Source organism: Balaenoptera borealis (genome assembly GCF_965194805.1).
Source record: "Balaenoptera borealis genome assembly, chromosome: 2".
Lineage (NCBI taxonomy): Eukaryota > Metazoa > Chordata > Mammalia > Artiodactyla > Balaenopteridae > Balaenoptera > Balaenoptera borealis.
The window spans coordinates 99731751-99754107 of record NC_138867.1 but is presented as its reverse complement, the minus strand read 5'-3'; the positions used below and the strand labels follow the sequence as shown (position 1 = coordinate 99754107).

The window sequence follows — 22357 nt, the reverse complement described above, 5'->3', positions numbered from 1 at the left end:
CTTCAAAGTTTCCACCACAAGAAAAAGAAAATTTGTAACTCTGTAAGGTGACCAATGGTAACTAGAGACTTATTGTGGTCATCATTTTGCAGTGCATACAAATACCAAATCATTATGTTGTACACCTGAAACTAATATAATGGTATATGTCAATTATACCTCCAAAAAACCCCAAATCAAACCAAAACAAAACACTAGGTCTGGGAAAAAACTTCACTAGGGTGGGTCAGGCTGGTGAGCTGCCCCCATGGGCCCAGCCACAGGAGTGGAAAGCCTGGCTGTAAGTTTCTCACCTCAGGGACTTGACCAAGAACAGAAAAGTGGGGCAACCAGAGAAATTTCTCATGTCATGGGTGGCTTTTCCATGTCACTGACTCTCCGTTACCAGCAAGATTTCCCTGGGGCTTCCGTGGTGTCACAGTGGTTGAGAATCTGCCTGCCAATGCAGGGGACATGGGCTCGAGCCCTGGTCCGGGAAGATCCCACATGCCACAGAGCAACTAAGCCCGTATGCCACAACTACTGAGCCTGCGCATCTGGAGCCTGTGCTCCGCAACAAGAGAGGCCGCGATGGTGAGAGGCCCGCGCACTGCGATGAAGAGTGGCCCCCGCTCGCCGCAACTAGAGAAAGCCCTCGCATAGAAACGAAGACCCAACACAGCCAAAAATAAATAAATAAATAAATTAATTAAAAAAAAAAAAAAAGATTTCCCTGGTGTGGTCAAGGCTATGGGGCTTCACTTCTTCTCTATACCTGAAATAAGAGGTCACCTCAGCATTCACACCCATCTGGAAAGAGCCACTATTCCATTACTTCTGGACTACTCTCATCATTGCTCTTGCAGGCGAATGTTTTTAAAAGCCATCTATCACAATGTTCTTGGCCCTGAGGTACTCAAGAAGAAAGGAAAAAAAAAAAAAAAAATGCACGGCCACAGGCCAAGACCTAACAAGGAGAGAGCCAGGGCAGGGACATCACTGGATTATAGTGCAGGCCAGGCCTAAAATCGGGCAAGGTCATGCCCATATGATAGTGCTCCGAGAAGTGTGAGATACCAGAGGTCAAAGGTCACAAATGCACCGGATAAACAAAATGCGTGACTGATCCAGGTCGTAAAGCAGCAAGCAGAAGAGGCTTTGGCCAAAGTGGCATGCATGCCAATCAACTGGAATTTACATTTAGAAACCTAAACAGTGTGTATGTTGAAGAAAGTGTATCAGGGATCACATCTGGGTGAGGGTTCCCAATATGATGTCCTGCCATGGGTTTTGGTGACCAAGCAGTGAAGGGGAAAAAGGTCAGCCAAGAAAGAAAAGGGCAGGCAGCAGCCCCAGCATCCTCAGAGAGGAGGGGGTCTGGGCCCCATATGCCAGGGGCCGGGGCCGTAACACCTACAAGGAGAAGTCAAAGTACTGACCACGCAGAGGGCAAGCAGGTGTGGGGACCACGCTGGCATCTGGTGTGGAGCCAACACTCTGAGACAGGGCTTCCTAGTGTGCTCGTCTTGAAAAAGCAGTACCATGAGAACATGGTCTAACAACTTGACACAGTGAACAAGGGGACAAAGTCCCACGGGTGCAGCGCCCACACACCTGCTCAGGGAAGAGCCTGCCTCTGTGAGCACAGCTGTGTCTGAGGCAAGGCTGCGCGTGATTGGAGGAAAAGAGTCAAAGGGGCGGGGCAGTTCCTAACAGGCTAAAGGAAAGAGAAAAAACCCACATCCTTCCACTTCACTTATGTCATAAACAAGTATATATTTAGTGCTAACTCTGTACACCTTACAAGGTACAGCTGAGGTTACAAAGATAAAAAACTACAGTTACTAAGAGCAAGTGGCTCATTCTAGGTTAACAGGAGAGAGAAATTATTTGGCACCAGGGTTGACCGAGTCATAAACTTGGATTTGGTAACATACAAGCTCACTACTCACTGTGCAGAAATGCTAGATAGACAGTAGCTTGAAGGAAAAAGATGTATAGTGGATGCTCTCAAAAGCAAACTATAGAAGCTAAGAAAATTAGATTATCATCATTATCAGACTTTTGACAACAATACTTTGAAGAAAATGAAGTAACATATTTAAGATCCTCAAGGAAAGAAAATGTGAGCCAAGTATGTTCTATCCAGCAAAACTGACCTTTAGTATAAAGGTCACAAAGTTTTATCAAGAAATTAGGGGGAGGGCTTTCCTGGTGGCGCAGTGGTTAAGAATCTGCCTGCCAATGCAGGGGACATGGGTTCGAGCGCTGGTCCGGGAAGATCCCACATGCCGTGGAGCAACTAAGGCCGTGTGCCACAACTACTGAAGCCCTTGTGCCACAACTGCTGAAGCCCACGTGCCTAGAGCCCCCAACAAGACAAGCCACCGCAATGAGAAGCCCATGCACCGCAACGAAGAGTAGCCCCCGCTCGCCACAACTAGAGAAAGCCCGCGCGCAGCAACGAAGACCCAATGCAGCCAAAAATAAATAAATAAATAAGGGGGAAGAAAGGAATTAGGGAATACTATTCCCATAAGCCCTACCTAAGGAATCCACTAGAGAAACAGCTTCAATCAGAATTTGTAGAGACAATGATATGAGGACTGATGATAAGCATGACATATATAGTTACCTGTTGAAATAAGACTAAATGTGCATTGAATGGGAGATATTTTAGTATATAATGGCTATACGATCTGACAATGCAGATATAGTACAACCATAAAAAAAATTGGGGAAGAATGAGTAGGGCATATGCCAAATAAATTATTTTTATTGTTTTCATTAATCATAGCTGATTACTTAGAGACTGGTGTATGTGTAATACAGGGTAATCAATGGGTAATTAAAAGATATTCTATCTCCCTTGGGACTAAAAAGCAAAGATTCTAAGTATGAAAGAAAGGAAATATAAACGTAACATAGAAGAAGTTAAACAAAACCCCGTAGTCTCGAATTTGACTGGAAATATCAATATGAACTCACAAAGTATTTTATCTTTATATGTGTACATATGTTTGTATGTAAATGTGTGTGTGTGTGAGTGTGTGTGAGTGAGTGAGTGTGTGTGTGTGTGTGTGAATGTGTATTTCCTCAGCTCTGACCAATGAAACAGCCTAGAAACAATGACCACTTGCAGTGAATGCACATCTCTAGTGCCTGGGTTATGGTCCTGAAACACCATTCTCATTAAAAGAAACCAGGGATTCTTGAAGAAATGTTTGAATCCAGGTCTAGGCAGAAAATGTACAAGACAGGCCTGGATCACCTTAACACACCAGATAACACAGAAGCTAAGGTCATGTCAGAAGGACCTAGGAGCCAACATGAAGAAGCTCCCACTGGTCAAAGATGGGACAATCTGAGTCTTAATAAGTATATTTAATTCCATGATCATACCAATTTAAAAAAACCATTGGTCACCTTCTGAGAATGACAGGAAACCAATTCTCGAAAACTGGGTAAATCAAAGGAAAGAACTGAGCATTTACCTTGTTTTTTCTATGTGACCTGTACCACTATGTAATCAAATAACAGATTGAAGGGAAGTCTACCTTTATAAAATTATTCCAGCTAATAAAGTAAAGCAAAATGGTAGAATTAGAATATCACTATTCTGCAATCTCCAATGAATTAATAGGTCTAGACATTGAGGATCAACAGCTTCTAAAGGCAAAAAAAAGAGTAGAGAAAACAGACGTTGTGTGCCTTCCAATAAAAGGATACAACAGCACCTGTAATCTGGCCAAAGGGATCAAACCTGAGTCTTATCAATCCTCTGGACCCAGATGCAGGAAATAGAGGGCAAAGGAATAACTTGAAATGTACCTGGGGGGGTGTGCATCTTTCTTGTTAATAAGACTGTGGAAACTCTACAGATCAAACAGCCCCCCCACAAAAAAATTATTCTTTTAAATAATTAAAATGAGGGACGATGCTAAGGAAATCTGTAGATTAAAAGAGACTTAAAAGATACAAGTTTTTTAAAAAATGGGTAAGACTAAACTACAGTGTATCAGGCTGCTCACCTGGGTGATAAAACCATAAAGGGATGCAAGGAGGTGATTACTATAAAGGTCAGGATGGCATTTACTTTTGGAGGAAGGAAGGGTAATGTGATTAGGGAGTGTATGTGAAGGCACTTTTGGGGTAGCTGGCAAAGTTCTATTTCTTGACCTGAGTGATGGTTATATGAGTGTTTGCCTTATAATAATTCACTAAGGTGTGCATTTGTTATAAGTGTGTTTTTTTGTTGTTATTTGTGTTTTATTTTACAATAAAAAAGTTTAAAGAAAAGTGTTAAGAAAATCTAACATTTTCTCACATCATATAAAAAAATAAACTCAAAATAGTAAAGGATGTAAGAGTGGAAACCATAAAACTCCTAGAAGAAAACATAGGCACTCTTTGACATAAATCAAAGCAATATTTTTTTGGATCTGTCTCCTAAGGCAAATGAAACAAAAGCAAAAAAATAAACAAATGGGGTCTAATTAAACTTAAAAGCTTTTACACAGCAAAGGAAACCATCTGCAAAACGAAAAGACAACCTACTGAATGGGAGAAAATATTTGCAAATGATGTGACCTATAAAGGGTTAATATCCAAATATGAAAACTGTTCATATAACTCAATATCAAAAAACCAAACAACCCAATAGAAAAATGGGCAGAAGACCTGAACAGACATTTGTCCGAAGGAGACATACAGATGGCCAATAGGCACATGAAAAGAAGCTCGATATCGCTAATCATCAGAGAAATGTGAATCAAAACCACAATGAGATATCACCTCACACCTGTCAGAATGGCCATCATCAAAGAGACCACAAATACCAAATGTTGGCAAGGATGTAGCGAAAAGGAAACCCTCGTGCACTGTTATGGGAATGTAAGTTGGTGCAGCCACTATGGAAAACAGTTATGGAGGTTCCTCAAAAAACTAAAAACATAACTACCATATGATGCAGCAATTCCGCTCCTGGGTATATATCCAAAGAAATTGAAAACATTAATTCAAAAAGATACAAGCACCCCAATGTTAATAGCAGCATCATTTACAGTAGCCAAGACATGGAAGCAACCTAAGTGCTCATCGACAGACCAATTGATAAACAAGTGGTATATTAGCCATAAAAAAAGAAATTTTACCATTTGCAACAACATGGATGAACTGGAGGGTATTATGCTTAGTGAAATAAGCCAGACAGAGAAAGACAAATATTGTATGTTATCACTTACATGTGGAATCTAATAACACAAATGAATATATCAAAACATAAACAGACTCACAGATATAGAGAACTAACTAGTGGTTACCACTGGGGAGAGGGAAGGGGGAAGGGGCAAGACGAAGGGAGGGAGTTAAGAGGTACAAACTACTATGTACAAAATAAATAAGCTACAAGGATATATCATACAGCACAGGGAATATAGCTAATATTTTATAATAACTTTAAATGAAATATAATCTATAAAAATATTGAATCACTACGTTGTACATCTGAAACTAACATAATATTATAAATCAACTATACTTCAATTAAGAAAAAAAATAAAGTAACATTTTCTTTTTTTTTTTTTAAGTTATAAAAAAAAGAATCGGGAATAAAGACACAGACCTACTAGAGAATGGACTTGAGGATATGGGGAGGGGGAAGGGTAAGCTGTGACAAAGTGAGAGAGTGGCATGGACATATATACACTACCAAATGTAAAATAGCTAGCTAGTGGGAAGCAGCCACATAGCACAGGGAGATCAGCTCAGTGCTTTGTGACCACCTAGAGGGGTGGGATAGGGAGGGTGGGAGGGAGGGAGATGCAAGAGGGAAGAGATATGGGAACATATGTATATGTATAACTGATTCACTTTGTTATGAAGCAGAAACTAACACACCATTGTAAAGCAATTATACTCCAATAAAGACGTTAAAAAAAAAAAAGAATGTGTTTCCAGATGTGCTTTAAAATAGTATCTGCTAGCTTTCAAATTAAAAATCCAATTGGAGTCTTCATCTGAATTGCATGGAACCACAATTTTAATTGCAGTCTTTACCATGTGGACTTTTCTGACCAGAAACATTGAATGGATTTTCAATTATTAAATTTAAAAAATGTCACTAAGTTAAAAAAAAAAAAGAATCTAGGCAAGTCAGCACAATAAGAGCCAACTGATGGAAAACCCAGCAAGGCAATAGAGATGGGGAAGGGGCCAAGCAGCCAATCAGCTGGGAGCCAGTATCTTATGAAGGACTTCTGTTTCAATGAACTGCTCACAGTGACAGTAAATGATTTCATCTATACTGTTTTAATGAAAATTTGCCTTATAACACTTCAAATCATTTTTTAAAGCTTATAGCAAATCATGTACTCCAAAATATCTCAAAGGTGCTCTTAATTCAAAATGACCTCTAGGATGCCTAACTGGAATTGCAAAGAGCTGTTGGGTGTTGATTTCTCACAGACATAAGATTCATCACTTGACTCAGAGTTGTAGCATTCAGCATACCAACCTAGGGCAGCTTTGAGTTCCCAGAATTAGACAAGAGACTTATACCCCTTACTCCCACACTCAGCTCCAGACTCAAGTTATTAGCAATAGTCGATTAAAAAACAAATGAACAAAACAATTTTCCCCAAACATTAAGCATCCTAAAGTCTAAGGGGACTACCGCACGCAAGATGTTATTACAACTTTAGCAACACGAATTCAGGACCAAGAGAAGAAACACAGGCTCCCGACGTCTGCACTGCATTTTGGAACACTGCATCCCTGGCATTAGAGTCACCAGATGAGAAGCACACCTAGCCCTGCTTCTACTTAGGCCAATTCCCAGCTGCCCAAGAATTCTGCAGGGCGCGGTCTCTGCACAATGACCATCAGGAAGTTTTCCCAGCTTTTACTAAATTTGCCTCACACAAAGATTCCATAACCTGAGGACACATTTGCCATCACTCAGATTGGCACTCTTCTGTACAAGCCAATAATGAAAGACACGTTCCTCTGGGTTATTAAAATTGTCCAACTTCTTCCCAGTATGAAAAAGGAGATAAATGTTATCTTCTCAATTTGGGAAGTGCAGCTCCATTGACCTTGAACTTCCACATCCTTACTTTGAGATACATTTGTGAATCACATCTGAAATAAACACAGGACTTTTAGTACCATCTGCAGAGGGCAACGGTCTGTGAACAACAGACCCTAAGTGCCTGGATGTGGCCCCGCAGACTCAGTCTTAATCTGAACCTCGCAAAGGAGACTGTGGTGGCTTGTTGAAGGTCACCAGGTGAGTCAGTGTCAGCTGGGCACGCTCTCAAGGTTCTTCTTTCTACTACTAAAAACACCAGAATGTCAATTATATCTCAATCTAACAATGTGAACAATAAAATGAGACATAAACTATGAGGTAGACTCTGACTGGTTGGAAAGATAACAGCTTTTCAGAGCTTACAGAAAAGCAGGGAGTTTTTAGCAGTTTTGTTGAGGGGTAATATCCTGTAGCAGTTCAGAGCACAGGTATGGGATGAAGCTGAGCTGCCAGGGTGTGACTCCCAGCTCAGCCAGGCAGCTATGGCAGGTTATTTAACCTCCCCAAGCCTCAGTTCCTCATCTGCAAATGCAGATTAACAACAATACCTTTCTCACAGATCTGTTAGGAAGATGAATTTAATAATGTGTATAAAGCATTTAGCACAGTGCCCGGCCCATCGTAAGTACTCAAAAAGTGTTTGTCATGATAACTGTTATTGGGGGTGTAAACATTTCCATAAACATAAAGAACTCTATTTGATGAACATCTTCTGGGTTTCAAGGCAGCATGCTGTCTCCAAAGTAAATACTGCTATTTTTATAAACCCACAACATTAAAAAGTCACTACTAGTAGTAATTAAGTTCATATATGTGATTAACACCTTCCACATCTTTGCTTTGTTTTTCTCCCAACTACTCATCATGGGTAGATAATTTTAATTCCAATAAAACCTGGGATTATTATTATCAGTAATAGTGATGGCTCAGCTAGACAGCTTCTAGAGCATGGGAGCCTGGGGCTGGTGCAGATATTATTTATCTGCCCAATAATCATGCCTCTCTCCCTTGTTCCCATTGGTACAGCCAACCTCCCAAAGTAGAAGTTTTCCCTTAATGTCCACTACTTACTTTCACAGCTTCCCTTGCAGCTGTGACTCAGTTCTGATCAGTGAGGCCTGAGGAGACTTCAGGAAAGATTTATCCTCTGATGAAAAGAGATGGACAGGGAGGGGGAAGGGTAAGGTGGGACAAAGTGAGAGAGTGGCATGAAAATATATACACTACCAAATGTAAAATAGATAGCTAGTGGGAAGCAGCCGCATAGCACAGGGAGATCAGCTCAGTGCTTTGTGACCACCTAGAGGGGTGGGATAGGGAGGATGGGAGGGAGATGCAAGGGGGAGGGGATATGGGGATATATGTATATGTATAGCCGATTCACTTTGTTATACAGCAGAAACTAACACACCATTTTAAAGCAATTATACTCCAATAAAGATGTTAAAAAAAAAAAAAAGAGATGGACATTACAAGAGAACAGATTTATTGCTGCCCTCTCTACCCACCCCTCTCCCCAGATCCACAAGCTCCTCCTGTCTTTGAATGAGTTTGGAGAAGCCTGTGATACCGATCGCAGAAGAAACTATTTTCTGTCTATGAGGTGGCAAGTCTGCAGAAAAAAAAAGGTAACATATTAAGGATGGGAGAAGAGAAGGATGGAAAGAACTTGGTCCCTGATGATATTGTTTGAGGCACTGATTCAACTCTGGATTGGATCAACCCCAGACTACCCTTCATGTAAGATAATTTAATGTCTTTACTGTTCAAACCACTGGTAGCTGGGCATTCTCTTACCTGCAGCCTAAAGCATCCTAACTGTTACGGGCTGAACTGTGTCCCCCCCCCCCCCCAAGAGAATTCATATGTTGAAGTCCTCACCTCCAGTAACTCAAAATGGGACTGTATTTGGAGATAGGGTCTTTAAAAAGGTGATTCAACTACAGTGAGGCTTTTGGAATCTTAGTTCCTGAATCAGGCCAACACAGTGAAAGTGCCCAGTCCTAACTACTGGACTGCCAGGGAATTCCCCGTAATACCGTTTACAAAAGAGATTGTTATAGATAGAATTCTGCCCCCTCCCCCTCAAATTCATATGCTGAAGCCCTAATCCCCAGTGTGACTAGAGATAGGGCCTTTTAAAAGGTAATTAAGGTTAAATGAGGTCAAAAGGGTGGGGCCCTAATCTGACTGCTGTCCTCATAAAAAGAAAGAGAGATACCACAGATGCATGCACACAGAGAAAAGACCATGTGAGGAAACAATGAGAAGGTGACTGTGTGCAAACCTAGGAGAGAAGCCTCAGGAGAAACCACACCTGTCAACACCTTGATCTTGGCCTTCCAGCCTCCAGAACTGTGAGAAATAAATTTCTATTGTTTAAGCCACCCAGTCTGTAGTATGTTGTTATGGCAGCCCTAGCAAACTGTTACAGTGATCTGGTATACTATCTGTTATCATGAATATACAAATACTAGGGCAACCATAAAAGGAAACAGAACTTAGAAAAGACTGACTGAAGGGTAAAATTTGGGGTGGACATGCTTGTAGGGAACTCAGAGACCAGGTATGCACCAGGAAGACTGTGGTGATTCATTCTCTGCCCTGTGGTTTGTCTCTGCAAGTCACTTCCTAACCTCCTCCACCTGCCCCTTTTTCCGAATTGTGAGGCTAGAAGGCCCCTCGTGTGCTGGATTTGGGAGCAGCAAACCTGGAGGATCGCTGGGTAGAGAGGAAGGCTGAGGCAAGACTCAAATCAGTCCATTTTTATACTTGTGGGTCCCTGGTCAAATATTTACACCTAGAGGGAAAAAATAGTGGTTCTACTAAAATTAGGACTGTGTATCATCAGTAGCAGACCATTATTATTCAATAATTTTCAAGGTCCCTATTAGAATGAGAAATTGAAAACTGACCAGAATTCAGAAGTAGGGAAGAAAGTCTCAAGTACTTACACAACTCAAAATGCAAAAAAAAGCAAAAGAAGGAGGAGGAAGAAGAGAAGGAAGAGGAAGTAGAGGAGAAAGGGGGAGGAGGGGGAGAAGAGGGAAGGGGAGGGGGAGGGGGAAGAGAAGAAAGGGGAGGAGGAGGAGGGGGGAGGAGGAGGAAGTTACAGCAAGACAGCTTCAAAGAAAGCAGTCTATTCTCCATTTTCCTATCACCCACCAGTTCAACATGAGAGGGGCACTCTCAGAACAGGATAGCTTCCTGGAGGTGCCAGGACCTCAGGACAGGGGAGTAGGCCCAGGGAAGGGAAAACAGGCTACTTGGCAACTCAAGAGTCTTGGGCCTGGGGCTCCTCGCAACAGATGCCACTCCTAGAAAAAGGGCGCCCATCCCATGTCAGTGATCTACAAAGCGATGTGAGGTGTCCTCAAGTCAGCAGCACACTAAAGGATGAGGTCAGCATTGCCAGTGATTTGAAATCTAGATTGTGAACAAATGAACACTGAGCAGACTCCCTGGTGTCTCTGCTTCGTGGCTTTCAATTCCTGGATCTATTTGTGGGATGCCACTACTGGTTTTGGTTGTTATTTTTTGTTCTTGACCTGGTTGTTGGTCAACGTTTTTTAACCCAGTGAGGATCTACTTGAAAAACCACTTTGTTATTTCCTAGGACGGGTACACAGGTGTTCATTTTGTGCATGTTCATGTTAATCTTCTTTAAGCTTTAAAGTCACCTCTGTACTTTCAAGAGATTTGCACTTTTCCACTGCCAGAAAAAAAAGGAGGTGGGGAAACACCTACAGATACTTGCTGCCTGAATAATCTTTACAGAACAAGACTTTACAACTGGTCTCCCAGGCTAGGGGTTTTCAGTTCGCTGTGCATCAGTCACCAGGGGTGGGGAGAGAATTGTTAGAAATGCAGATTCCCTGGCCCGGCCTTGGTGATGCCACAGTAGGTGGAACTATGGCCCCAGATGAGCTCTAAAATATAGCACATTGGACAAGTTCAAAATTTCATTTGGGAGATCACCTCTGTGGCTCCCCAGATAATTGCATTCTCAAACCACAGGGCAGGAACCCAGGGCAGGGACCCGGGAGGCTCCTTATCGACACAGAGTCTCTCTCCTTGGCAAAAAGAGCGGCCGTTCTTTCAAGAACCTTCAGGTGTTCCAGGCCATAAAAGCAAAGGAGCAAAATGGCTAAGTATGTGCAACACAGAGGCCATCACCAGATGCTTGGGGAGGGAGGGCTGAGCTCATCACCTCTCCCAGGTACACTCTGAGTCACCGGGGGCCTATCTCTGCACCAAGGCAGAAAGAATTCCATCATTAAGTCTAGACTGCTCTGCCCTTCCAGGGCGGAGATAGTATTGAATCAAACACCAGCCACTTCCCAGAAAACTACCTCATCTTTTTAAAGAGAGAAGAAAGGGAGAAAAAGGGAGTTGTTTCCCAATCACAGAGGGGTGGAATCAGGTATTGGACTTCTTTCTTAAAGGTCTGAGTCATCAAAGATTGTTTTGAACTTTGCAACCTCTGGCCAACATTGTACCTGCAGTTTTTCTCAGAAGACGGTGGCATTCCCGTAGAACTCCCTACTCCAACATGTTCTGTAGAACACGTTGCATCTACATGTATGTGAGAGCCTGAGCACAACTCAAGAGGCCAAGACGGGAAAGGATGAGGACAGCAAGGACCCCACCAGGACACACCACAACCCCTGTCTCCCTCACTTTGGTTGACAGTCATGTTATAAGGAACTCATTTTTTGAAATAAATAAAATAACAGCCGGGAGTGGAGAAGGCTTGAACTAAATGAATTTGGCTTGAAGGAATAAGAGCCAGGCTTAGAGAGGGTATTGGCCAGGTGGGCTGGTTCTTCCTTTTTGGCTCCTTTCAAATATTCGTGAGTGTCCTGTGCGCCCTGCAGAGTGCTCTGTTCCCAGAAGAGCTTGCCCCAGTGGACAACCTTGAAGATAGTGTCCCTGCCCTCTGCCCCTCGGAACTCTCACAACTTCTCTTGAGGACATGCCAGCCCGAGTCCCTCTGCAACACCATGGGCAGCTGAGACATAGCTTCCTGCCTGGCTTGCAAAACCTGGTTTCATATCCATTACCTGTTTTAAATAAGGGCCTCCATAGGCTAAAGGCCAACACACTGCTCACAAATGAACTGTAACAGGCCTTTTAAAAGCTTCTCTCATGCATAGGGAGGGTTACTGGATGCCATGGCTCTTCAGCTCAGACACATAAAACCCAGATGCCCTGCTCTGCCTCATTTCTCTTTAGCAGCTGCAGCAGCGGCGGCAGCAGCAAGATTACCCTATATAATCACATGACCCTGCAGCTGGGAATAACTGAAATTGTGCTACATGCACCCCCTTCTCTGGGCTTCTCTGGCATCGTCAGAGGCAAAAAAAGGAAAGTTCATGCTAAAAGCACATGTGGTAATAGTCACCACTCTCCCTCTCTGCTCCACTCTGGCCCAGTACAAACACCATCGTCTTGAAATGAGAGCAATTTGGCCAATCCAACAAAGTAGACCACTTGCTTCTGCACATTGGACACCAGGAAAGGAATATCCTGCCTTAATCCACACAACAATCCTATGATAGAAATACTACCCCACTTTTTAGGTAAAGCAATAGGCTCAGAGAGCTGAAGTAGCTTATCCCAAGTCACACAGCTAGTGGAGGCTGAGATATGAACAGCTGATTCCAACAGTGTCATGTGACCCAACCACTTTTTGACTAAACTAAAAGTCATCTTCATTCCCAATGTTTAAGGAAATGACAACAAGTGGAATTTTGGACTTAATTCCATTCTCTGTTACTAAAGAAACAAACCCCAATGTGCTTATAAGTCAGCTTGGGTTGTTCCAGGGGAGGCCCATTCCTGTGACCTCCCACCCATTTTTTGTTTCTTTTTGGCGGGGGAGGTGGCTGCATGCCTAGCCCCTGGTCACCTTGAGTGAAATATCAACATGTTGGTCAATCACCCCTCTTGTTCTATATAAAAAAGCACAATCCGGGAATTCCCTGGCAGTCCAGTGGTTAGGACTGCATGCTTTCACAGCCGAGGGCCCGGGTTCCATCCCTGGCTGGGGAACTAAGATCCCACAAGCCGCGTGGGCGGCCAAAAAAACCTCCACAATCCTGGGAAAACAAACTTGCTGACGCCCATCCAGCTTTGCAGCTGGCTCTGAATCTTTGCTACCTTGGTTCTGAACCATAAACACTTGCTTCTAGAGAAGAAGCAACCTATCCCTAAAAGGATGGGTGGATGTTATCTGATTATTTTGGAGCATGCGACATTTTAAAACAAATTTCTCAGGTAACTTCCATGCTTGACATGCAAGGCCAAGAAAACCAAATCTTATGGAATCAGGTTTATTGCAATTATACGACTGGTGATTTGAAACAGACATCAGATGAAAGACGCTTATTTCAACTTCTTATTATTGAGAAATAAAAAATATTTTGAAAATGGTTCATCTACGGCTCTAAGGAATTGCCATTACTTTCCTTTGTGAAACTCAGAACAATTCTGAACCCATCTTTGCCATTATCAATTTATCTTCAGGGATTCGTTCTTACCAGCAAACATTTTTGTGCAAGTCACCAGTCCTCTTGGATCCCAGGCCTCGGTGCAAACATGAGAGGGTTGCACAGTGCCACATACACGGTAGGAGCTCAATAAATGCCCGCTGCGTGAATGAATGGTGCCCCTGCAAGCTGGACAGAGGGGATGCGCCTCCAAACTTGTATAACGGCCACTGTTGTAGTCTAAGACTCATGGGCCAAATGGTGCCTCTCACATTCTAGAATTATCTACCTCCTACTTGTAGCTCACTTCCTTTTCTTAAGGCCAAAATGTAGAATGCGAACTGATGTTCACTGGTTACTACTTGACCTCGTTTACATATTGCAACAAGGTTCACTGTTTTTTTTTTTTTACCCTCAATGAACCATCTGTTTTTAGCTGTTGGGAAGCCCCACTGATGTACAAAAGTCTAGAAACTGCAGTTGGCTCAGACCCCAGGGCCAAAGTCATCAAAACCAGAGATGGGGGAGCAGGAAGTAAACTGCTTCTCACAGGGAAACATGAAGGTTGGGGTGTTAAAAGCTCCTTTTCGGTGTTTGTTGAATGCTTACTCTGTGCATTTGGTATTAAATGCAGGATGTGGGCAGCGTGGAGGAGAGTTGAGGTGACAAAAGTTTATCTGGCACCACACGGTGCCTTCTCTTAAACTCTGCAGCAGAGCTGATTATCTCTGTGAATGCCAAACTGAGGAAAACTGTCCCATTTTTGTATAGGTTGGCCCCTGTGCATGTCCCCAGTGCCCGAGTCAGTGCCCATGGTACTGGGGTTGCACTAACGCTCCCTTCTCCCTCCGTGAGAAAACAGGTGGCCTTTATTTGTTATCACCCACCCTCCCCTGCCTCCTGGAGGTCATCCCATGGTCAACCCCTCAATTTGTACCAGGCAAGAATGGAGGGGGTGGAGAATGGACTCTTCTGCATGGTGTGGAAGCAAAGCTCAATTCTGATTGAGGACGAAAGAAATCTCCAAGAAGGAAATGTGTTCATTCCAAGGGGCTGATCCAAGCAGACAAGGATTCATTGAATCCATTAACTATGAGGTCTCGCGAGTGCCCGGCACTGTGGCAGCCTCAGCTTCAAGGATCAGCTACCTGAAGTTCCCCAAGTCATAAACCACCTAGAAATCCCCTCCTCCCCCAAACAGCATTTCCTAATGAGTACTGTTTGGATGCAATCATTTCTCTCCACACACCCTTTCCTCCAATTTCAACAGAATAAAAAATTGCAGAGAACAGTCCTCATAAAATAGTCTGCTCCTGGCACTTGCATTGTGCATGCTCACCCTCAGTTTCTGTCGTTCTGTTGGACTCCCAGAACAGCCTGTCTGCAACACTCACGACACAGATGAAGACTATATGCAGCAATATAGTCAGAAACAGAAAATTAAGAGGCAACAAAGATAAGCAGATTTTCCAGCTCATGTCACCCCTTTTCTCATTGAATTTAAACACATTAGAACAAAAGGCACTACAGATTCAAGTCTCTCTTAAAGAAAAAATTTTAAAGGAGCATCTGTGCAGGATCACTACATTTTGGGGGGAACTTTCTTATATTCAATAACTTATTAACGATTCTTAAATTAGCAGATACTCTAGATGGATATAATGGCTTAGAAGACCTATATCTGTTAATGCAAAGACCTTAATACCAAACATTCAATATCTAAGGTATTCATATTTCACAGGGAGGTAGATGGTAGTCCACTTCCCTAAACTTTATTTACTCAAATTACAGGTTAAAAACTCAAAAGCTGAGCAAGAAGTGGCAGAGACAAGTAATGTATATGAAGGGGAACTGGCATCCCCCGCCCCAAAACTCTACGAAAAAGCCAATTGTGTTACCAGCTAGATAGAATATTAACAATAACTTGCTTAACTCCCCATGACAGATCTAATTAGAAGGTGGCAATAATTGTTTCCAGGTGTTTAATTAAGTGTGATAATTATTTCTTTACTTAAAGACAGATGGAGTCATATGTTTACATTTCAAAGCATAATGTTTCCTTAGTTAAAACACTGTGGAAACACTTTTGTGTAACACAGGATTCAAACCAGGATAAAAATATCTGCTGTGATAAGTGGCACTTAAAGTGATTTATCAGCTCTAACTTTCATATCAGCTCTAACATTCACAATGGCAACTTAAAGCCTGCTCTGTTCTGGTTATTTCCTTTAACCACATAGTTTTGTTTTCCTTATGCCTCAATGAATAGTTTCTACTCAACAGGTCATTTCCCTACCAGCATCTCCTAAATGAATTCTTATTAAGAAGGTGGGGAAATTTTATGGGTATCTCTACTTTCACAGCAAGAACATAGCAAGAATAAACTGAGATACAGAAGAATTCAGAGACTATTATAATTGGATGGGACCTCAGCAACCAGGGAATCATTTTATTGATGGATTAAAGTACTGTACTGCTATCAATTAAATCTGTTTTTTAGGGCAGAAATACACCCTACATTGAGATAGTATTGACCCCCAATAAAAATAATTTATGGAAGGATGGAATTATCAGTCTTAAGTAACTCCAGGATTTCTTTGTTTCAACACTGAGCACTCAACTACTGTCTCCCTCCTCTCATGATTCTCTCAGGGTACCTAGGGCTTCTTCCTACCTAGGGCTGTGTTTTATCAGTTGGCTTTAGCAATAGGGTGTCACTGAATCAATAAACATCTTTTAGGCGCCCAAGCCCGGTTGGTCAGCGTGGTCTTGAACGTGCCTATCAGCCGCCCTGGGTCCGAGGGCGCTCATCAAGTGTTCTTGCATCAGGTTTTGAAGGCTGAGAGTCAAGAGGGCAAAGACACGGACGGACACACACACACACACAAACACACACACAAACTTTCTTCCTCAAAGGAAGTCTCCACCGAACGATCTCAAGGCAAAACTCTAGTCCCTGCCCATTTTACAATGCAGGGTTGGATTACAATCTCAGGCTAGCATCTCGGTCTGCAATCTGGGGCATCCTGATAACCGGGCCAGTCCTTTCGACAGCAGGAGTTGTTACCAGGAGGGCGTGACACGTAGTGGGGGCCGCGTCTGCAGAAGGAAGCAAGGAATAGGGATGGGGCTCAGGGCAGGAGGTGGAAGTTAAGGGGTCAGCCCAAGTCGGTAAGGGCCCCGAGCTGGAGGTTTCAGGTTGTCTCTGCGCTGCAGGAACTGGGTAAAACTCTGGGGAGTTTTCGGAGCTGTGCGCGTCTGCACACACACGCATACACACACACTCGCTCACACGCACTCACACCCACTCCCACCCACTCCAGAGACTCTCGGTGAGCTGAAAGCGCGCCCCCAGGAGCAGCCCTCAGCCCAGCAGCCGGGGAAGCCCTGCGAGGGTGTGTGCGGGACCGGCGCTCCCGGGAGGAGGCACTTACTCGGAAGAGGGGGCCCGGTGGCGCCGGGACGCCAAGAGGCGAGCTGGGCGATCTGACGGCGCGGAGCTGCCGAGGCGCTTGAACGCTCGCGGGCTCCCGCTGACTCAGGAGCAGAGCGCGGGCCAGAGACGGCGGGAGAAAAGGAGCCAGGGGCAAGGCAAAAGAAACGAGGGGCGGGGATAGGAGGAGGAGCCGGGGGCGGGGCTGAAGGTGGAGTTAGGGGGCTGGGGGCGGAGCCGGTCAAGGAGGAGGAGCCGGGAGGTCGGGGGCGGAGCGTGCGGAGGAGGAGGAGCGGAGCAGCCGGGGAGACAAGGTAGAGGAGGAGCGGCGGGGCTAGGAGGAGGATCTAGCGGGCCAAGGCGGGGAGGGGAGGAGAACCCCGGCGGCCGTGACTGGACAGACTGGGCCTGGCGTTGGGGCTCAGGAGTGGCCAGGGCTCCGGAGAACGCGGAGGAGAGCTGGACAGCGACCTGGGAGCTGCAAGGCAAGATTTTTGGGCGCGAGGAGCCAGGACAGTCTTGGGAGATATGCAAGGAAGACGTTACCTTTCGGGTCTCTCAGTTTCTTCACCTGTGAAAATGAGATACCAACCTCGTAGTGAGTTGAGTCGGTTAAGTGAGCTCATGCCTGGCACCTAACAAGTACGCGTGAATTTTATCTGTTATCTATTGCCGTTTTCATCATCATCATCATTTTCCATATAAGCCCCTAAATCCCGCCTGCTCTTAACTTTGTGTGTGTTTGTGTGTTTCAGCCTCTACTGGCCTCAAGTCTACCTGGCGATACCTGACGCTCTAGCGATTCCTAGTTTCCATTCGCGGGGGGTGCAGGGCTCCCTCTCAAAGTTAAAAGGCTCATTGGCTCCCGGGAAGCCAGTCTGGTCTGAGGCACCCCCCGTGGACTTCAATGACTGCCCCTGCCCACGGAGCCGAAGGCTGGCTATTCATTGGAATGGGACCGAATCTGGGTCTTCCTTCTGGTGAAGAGCCCTGACTCGGGGTAGCCATTCTCAAGGGCAAAGGTGCTGGACCTTCGTAGGAGTGTGATGAATCCGTCCTCCATTAAGCACCTACTGTATGGTAGTTCTGTGCAGAGGGCTGGGAATATGAATAATACTAGCAAAACTTAATATATGCAGGTCACTTGTAATCCTCACAACAACTTATAAATGTAGATCCTGTAGCTACCTTAAGTTTTACAAAGGGAAAGGGAGGCATAGTTAAGTAAAATACCCTACCCAAAGTTACACATTTAGGAAGTGGCAGAGCATGGTTGGGACACAGGAAAGTAAACACTTGATAGGTGAAATAGACTAAAATCACAACACATTTGGGTTTAATGCCCAAAATAGGAATACACAGAAGATGTATACAGAAGACGTAAACATCTCTTAAACATTCAGAGATGTTTAAGACACTGTCCTGTGGTTATAGCTATGGGGAGGGGAGTGTCAGGAAGATTTTTCTGAAGGAGGTGATGTCTAAGCTCAATTTGGAAGAAGAAATGGGAGCTTCACAGCACCTATAGGTGGAGAAAGGGCACAGTAAACATTTTTCAAGCATTCGGAAGGGTTAGGGAAGAAGTGGAGATTGGAATGAAGCTAAAACAATAGAAAAGGACCAAATCTAAGCGCTTTCTTCCAATAGGAGCTGAAGAACATTAATTTGACCCTTGGTTCAGAGAAAGTCAGAAGGATTTTACGCATGGGAGACATGTCAAATGTTCTAGAAAGGTTAATCTGAAAACAGCATAGAGAATACCAGAGCCAGGAAATTTGGCTTATGGAGTTATTGAAATAAGTCAGGTTGGGATACAGTGGTAGGCAGAATAAGAACTCCAGGAAAGATGTCCACACCAGAATCCCCAGAACCTGTGAATATGTTACCTTACATGGCAAAAGGGACTTGGCAGGTGTGATTAAGGTTAAAGACAATGAGATGGGGAGATTATCCTGGATTATTTGGGTGGATCTAATCTAATCATATGCTTCCCCTAAAGTGGAAGAATGAGTCAAAGAGATTCAAAGCATGAGAAGGGCTTGACCTGGGTCAGGAGCCAAGGAGGGTGGGTGGTCTCTAGAAGCTGGGAATGGACCTCAGTCAACAACAACAACAAAATGGGAATCTCAGTTCTACCACCATAAGGAAATGGATCCTCCCTTGGAGCCTCCAGAAAGGAACTCAGCTCTACTGACACTTTCGAGTTTATCCTGGTGAGACCCATACTGGACTTCTGACCTGTAGAACTGTAAAATAATAAATGTATGTTGTTTTAAACCCCTCAATTGCTGTAAATTTGTTGTGGCAGTAATAGGAAATAATTACAGACGCTGAATGCTTGAACTAAGTGGATGGAAAGAAGATGGATTCAAGACTTAACACAGGCCATGGAGACTAATGGGATGTGAGGGTTAAGGGAAAGAGAGTAATCTAGGTCGATTTATAGGGTTTCTGGATTGCCAGGCTCAGTCTTTGGTGGTGCCACCCAGTGCAGGGAGTGATAAAGGCAGGTCCTTTTAGGATTAAAAAGGTTTGTACACTCCCAGGCCTCCCCTACTCCTCAAAATCATTAGAAACAATCCCTGAAAGCCCATGGGCAGTGATATTTGTCACCACGAACTGAGAGTTCTAATAATGGATCTGCTCTGTGTAAGCTGGATACTTTGGACAAAGCACAAAGCCTTAATGAAACTTGGCTTCTTCTACTGTGTGAGATAGGAGCCCCATCTGTGTGATTGCTGGGGGAGTCAGCCAGGATGTCATGGTGTCTTGTAACCTGAACCCCAGTAACTTTCACCATTGCTTCATTTCAGTCTCCCTTGTCTCAAGCTGCACCCTGGAGCAGCAATCCCCAGAGATACTTCTACCTTTATAGATAAAGATTCTTTCATCTTTATCTCCATCATTCTACACCCCTACTGCAGCCTCTCATCCTTGGTCCTCACACTCTTTTTTTTTACCTCATGCAGACTTGCATTTCTCCCAGTTGGCTTCCTTTCCTACACAGCCTAACCCCAAGAGCCAATACCTCAGTCACTCACTGCTAGTGCCTCCTATTGCTTTACTACATTGTCCTTTCCTTCTACTACCTGGCAAATATTTTTAGCCATCTACATTATTCATAAGCTCTGCTTAAGAAGAACCAAAAAATGTAAAACCTGATGCTCTGCAGATTCATGAGGATTTTCTCCGGCATCATGGATAGAAAGGAGAAGTGTGTTCCATCTTTATCCCTTTCCTCAGGACATCTTTTGCACCCCTAACTCCTCCTGCTCTTGATATATAATCTCACCTCCTGTTTCAAAGAAAATATAGAGTGAACTTTTTAAAAAAATTTATTTATTAATTAATTTATTTATGGCTGTGTTGGGTCTTCGTTGCTGTGCGCAGGCTTTCTCTAGTTGCGGTGAGCGGGGACGACTCTTCGTTGTGGTGCGTGGGCTTCTCATTGCGGTGGCTTCTCTTGTTGCAGAGCCACGGGCTCTAGGTGCACGGGCTTCAGTAGTTGTAGCACACGGGCTTAGTTGCTCCATGGCATGTGGGATCTCCCCGGACCAGCGCTCGAACCCATGTCCCCTGCATTGGCAGGTGGATTCTTAACCACTGTGCCACCAGGGAAGCCCCAAAGGAAATATATAGATCATCAATAGAGAATTTCCTCTACTTCCTACCCCAGCTACCAAAAATGCCATCTACATCAACAGTCACGTTGACTTCCTTTCTCTCATCCCTGTGGATCAGAGCAAACCCATCCACCAGTTCTCTGGGTCCCCAAGGAGCCCTCCCTTCTATCTACAGGGGCCACATTCTGTTGAATATCCCTTCTTTTCTATCTTGGACCTCTCAATTTCTATGCTTCCCCCACAAAATATTTAAAAATGCTAAAATGTTAAAATGATAAAATTTAAAAATCTCCATGAATCCTACCATCTTCTCTCACCGCAACCCTCTTTACTAGGGCCATCTAGACCTGAGTGACTACGGGAGCTGATAGCTGAAACGACTCAGAGTGGGCATTGCCTCAGCGCTTACTTTAGGAGGCCTGGTAAGGGGCCTCTACAATCCCAGGCAACTTGCATCACTGTCATCAAAGAACCACCAGTCTTTCTTCTCTCTAATACAGATATTGGATTCCACCTTACTACACAGTGATAATATTTAGAAATTAATAAGATAATTACCTTTCCTATCTTACTTGGGCCAAAAGATACTTGGATCATTTCATTTTCAAACTAGCACTTGCGTACTTCCAGTTCAGAGTTGTAAAAAACATATAGAATCTAGGAAGCTCTTAATAACTAATCCATTATTCAATGGCTAATTATATTTTAAAATAATTGCAGCTGTCTCTGGATTAATTGAATCCTTTCAGACCAAACCCCACCCCCAAAAAAACTCCCAAACCCTATAAATCACATGAAGTGGAGAGAGTTGTAATGAGAGCTGCATGCCAAAAATACCTCTGTGCCTACCTTCTATTTTTACTTCTGCCCAGTCGAAGGTATAGGAACTAACATCAGACAGCTTAAAGTCAAAAAAATCTTCTGACCCAGCTTCCTCTTGTACTCTTCTTTTGCTTCAAGCCTCTTCTCTGCTTACTCAGTGTCAGCCTCCTCTTTTTGAGTGTAAGGAAATAACTACATGGCACTGTGAAATGTACAATAAAAATCTATGCATAAATACTCTGGGAGGAGAATGGAAGTGACTCACATTCCTTGGGGGAATGGAGAGGATTTCACAAAGGAGGTTCCATCCAACCAAGTCGAAAAGGATGAACTCAAGCTTGCCAGGCAGAAGGGTACTCCAGGCATCATGGAGAGGGAAGAAAGATACGGTCTAACATTTTCTGGCACTAAAATCACTGAAGCAAGGATGTGCACCTTAAACACAGCCCACAGAAATATCTACTTGACCTTTGTGCTTTAACTACATTTTCATGGGACTATATCAATGAACATGCCTGATTCAAAACATGGCTATAACTTCACCATCCTCTAAGGTCACTATCTGATTGTCTACTGCTTCAACTCTCTTCCCAGTCCCATTTCTTTTCAGAGCTTTATCATAACATGTAATCTTGTTCTTAGAGTAACAATATGGGTATGGTAAAGAGTACATTTTTCCTAACAGAAGTCAAGGTGCATACTGGTTAGGGTAGGAGAATTGTTCAATGTCATGCAAACTAGAAACTCGGGGATAGAACAAAAATCAAGATTTGGGGGTCAGTAATCTTTTCCTAGTACTTCCATATACCTCAACCCCTACTCCTAACTATTATACACCACTAGTGATTATACCTTCATCATAGAGCATTTTTCACTTTTTTATTCAGAATTACTTACCTATGATGTTACTAAAATACAC

The 22357-nt window shown here is 43.7% G+C and overlaps 1 protein-coding gene and 1 long non-coding RNA gene across 2 annotated transcripts in view; one reads left to right on the top strand and one right to left on the bottom strand.

Annotated features, from left to right (window-relative positions):
- Positions 1–17137, bottom strand: part of TNFAIP8 (TNF alpha induced protein 8) — a 122893-nt gene extending 105756 nt beyond the window's left edge. Inside the window, exon 1 of the mRNA XM_082378493.1 lies at positions 16995–17137. Within this exon, the coding sequence (XP_082234619.1) occupies position 16995 (1 nt within the window). The 5' untranslated portion in view covers positions 16996–17137. The remainder of the gene's footprint in view (positions 1–16994) is intronic.
- A 109-nt stretch (positions 17138–17246) lies between these two features.
- LOC309622526 lies at positions 17247–19278 on the top strand. Its single transcript, XR_014240932.1, has 2 exons — positions 17247–17635; positions 17749–19278. It is a non-coding gene; the product is annotated as an uncharacterized lncRNA (long non-coding RNA).
- Positions 19279–22357: the final 3079 nt, after the last annotated feature.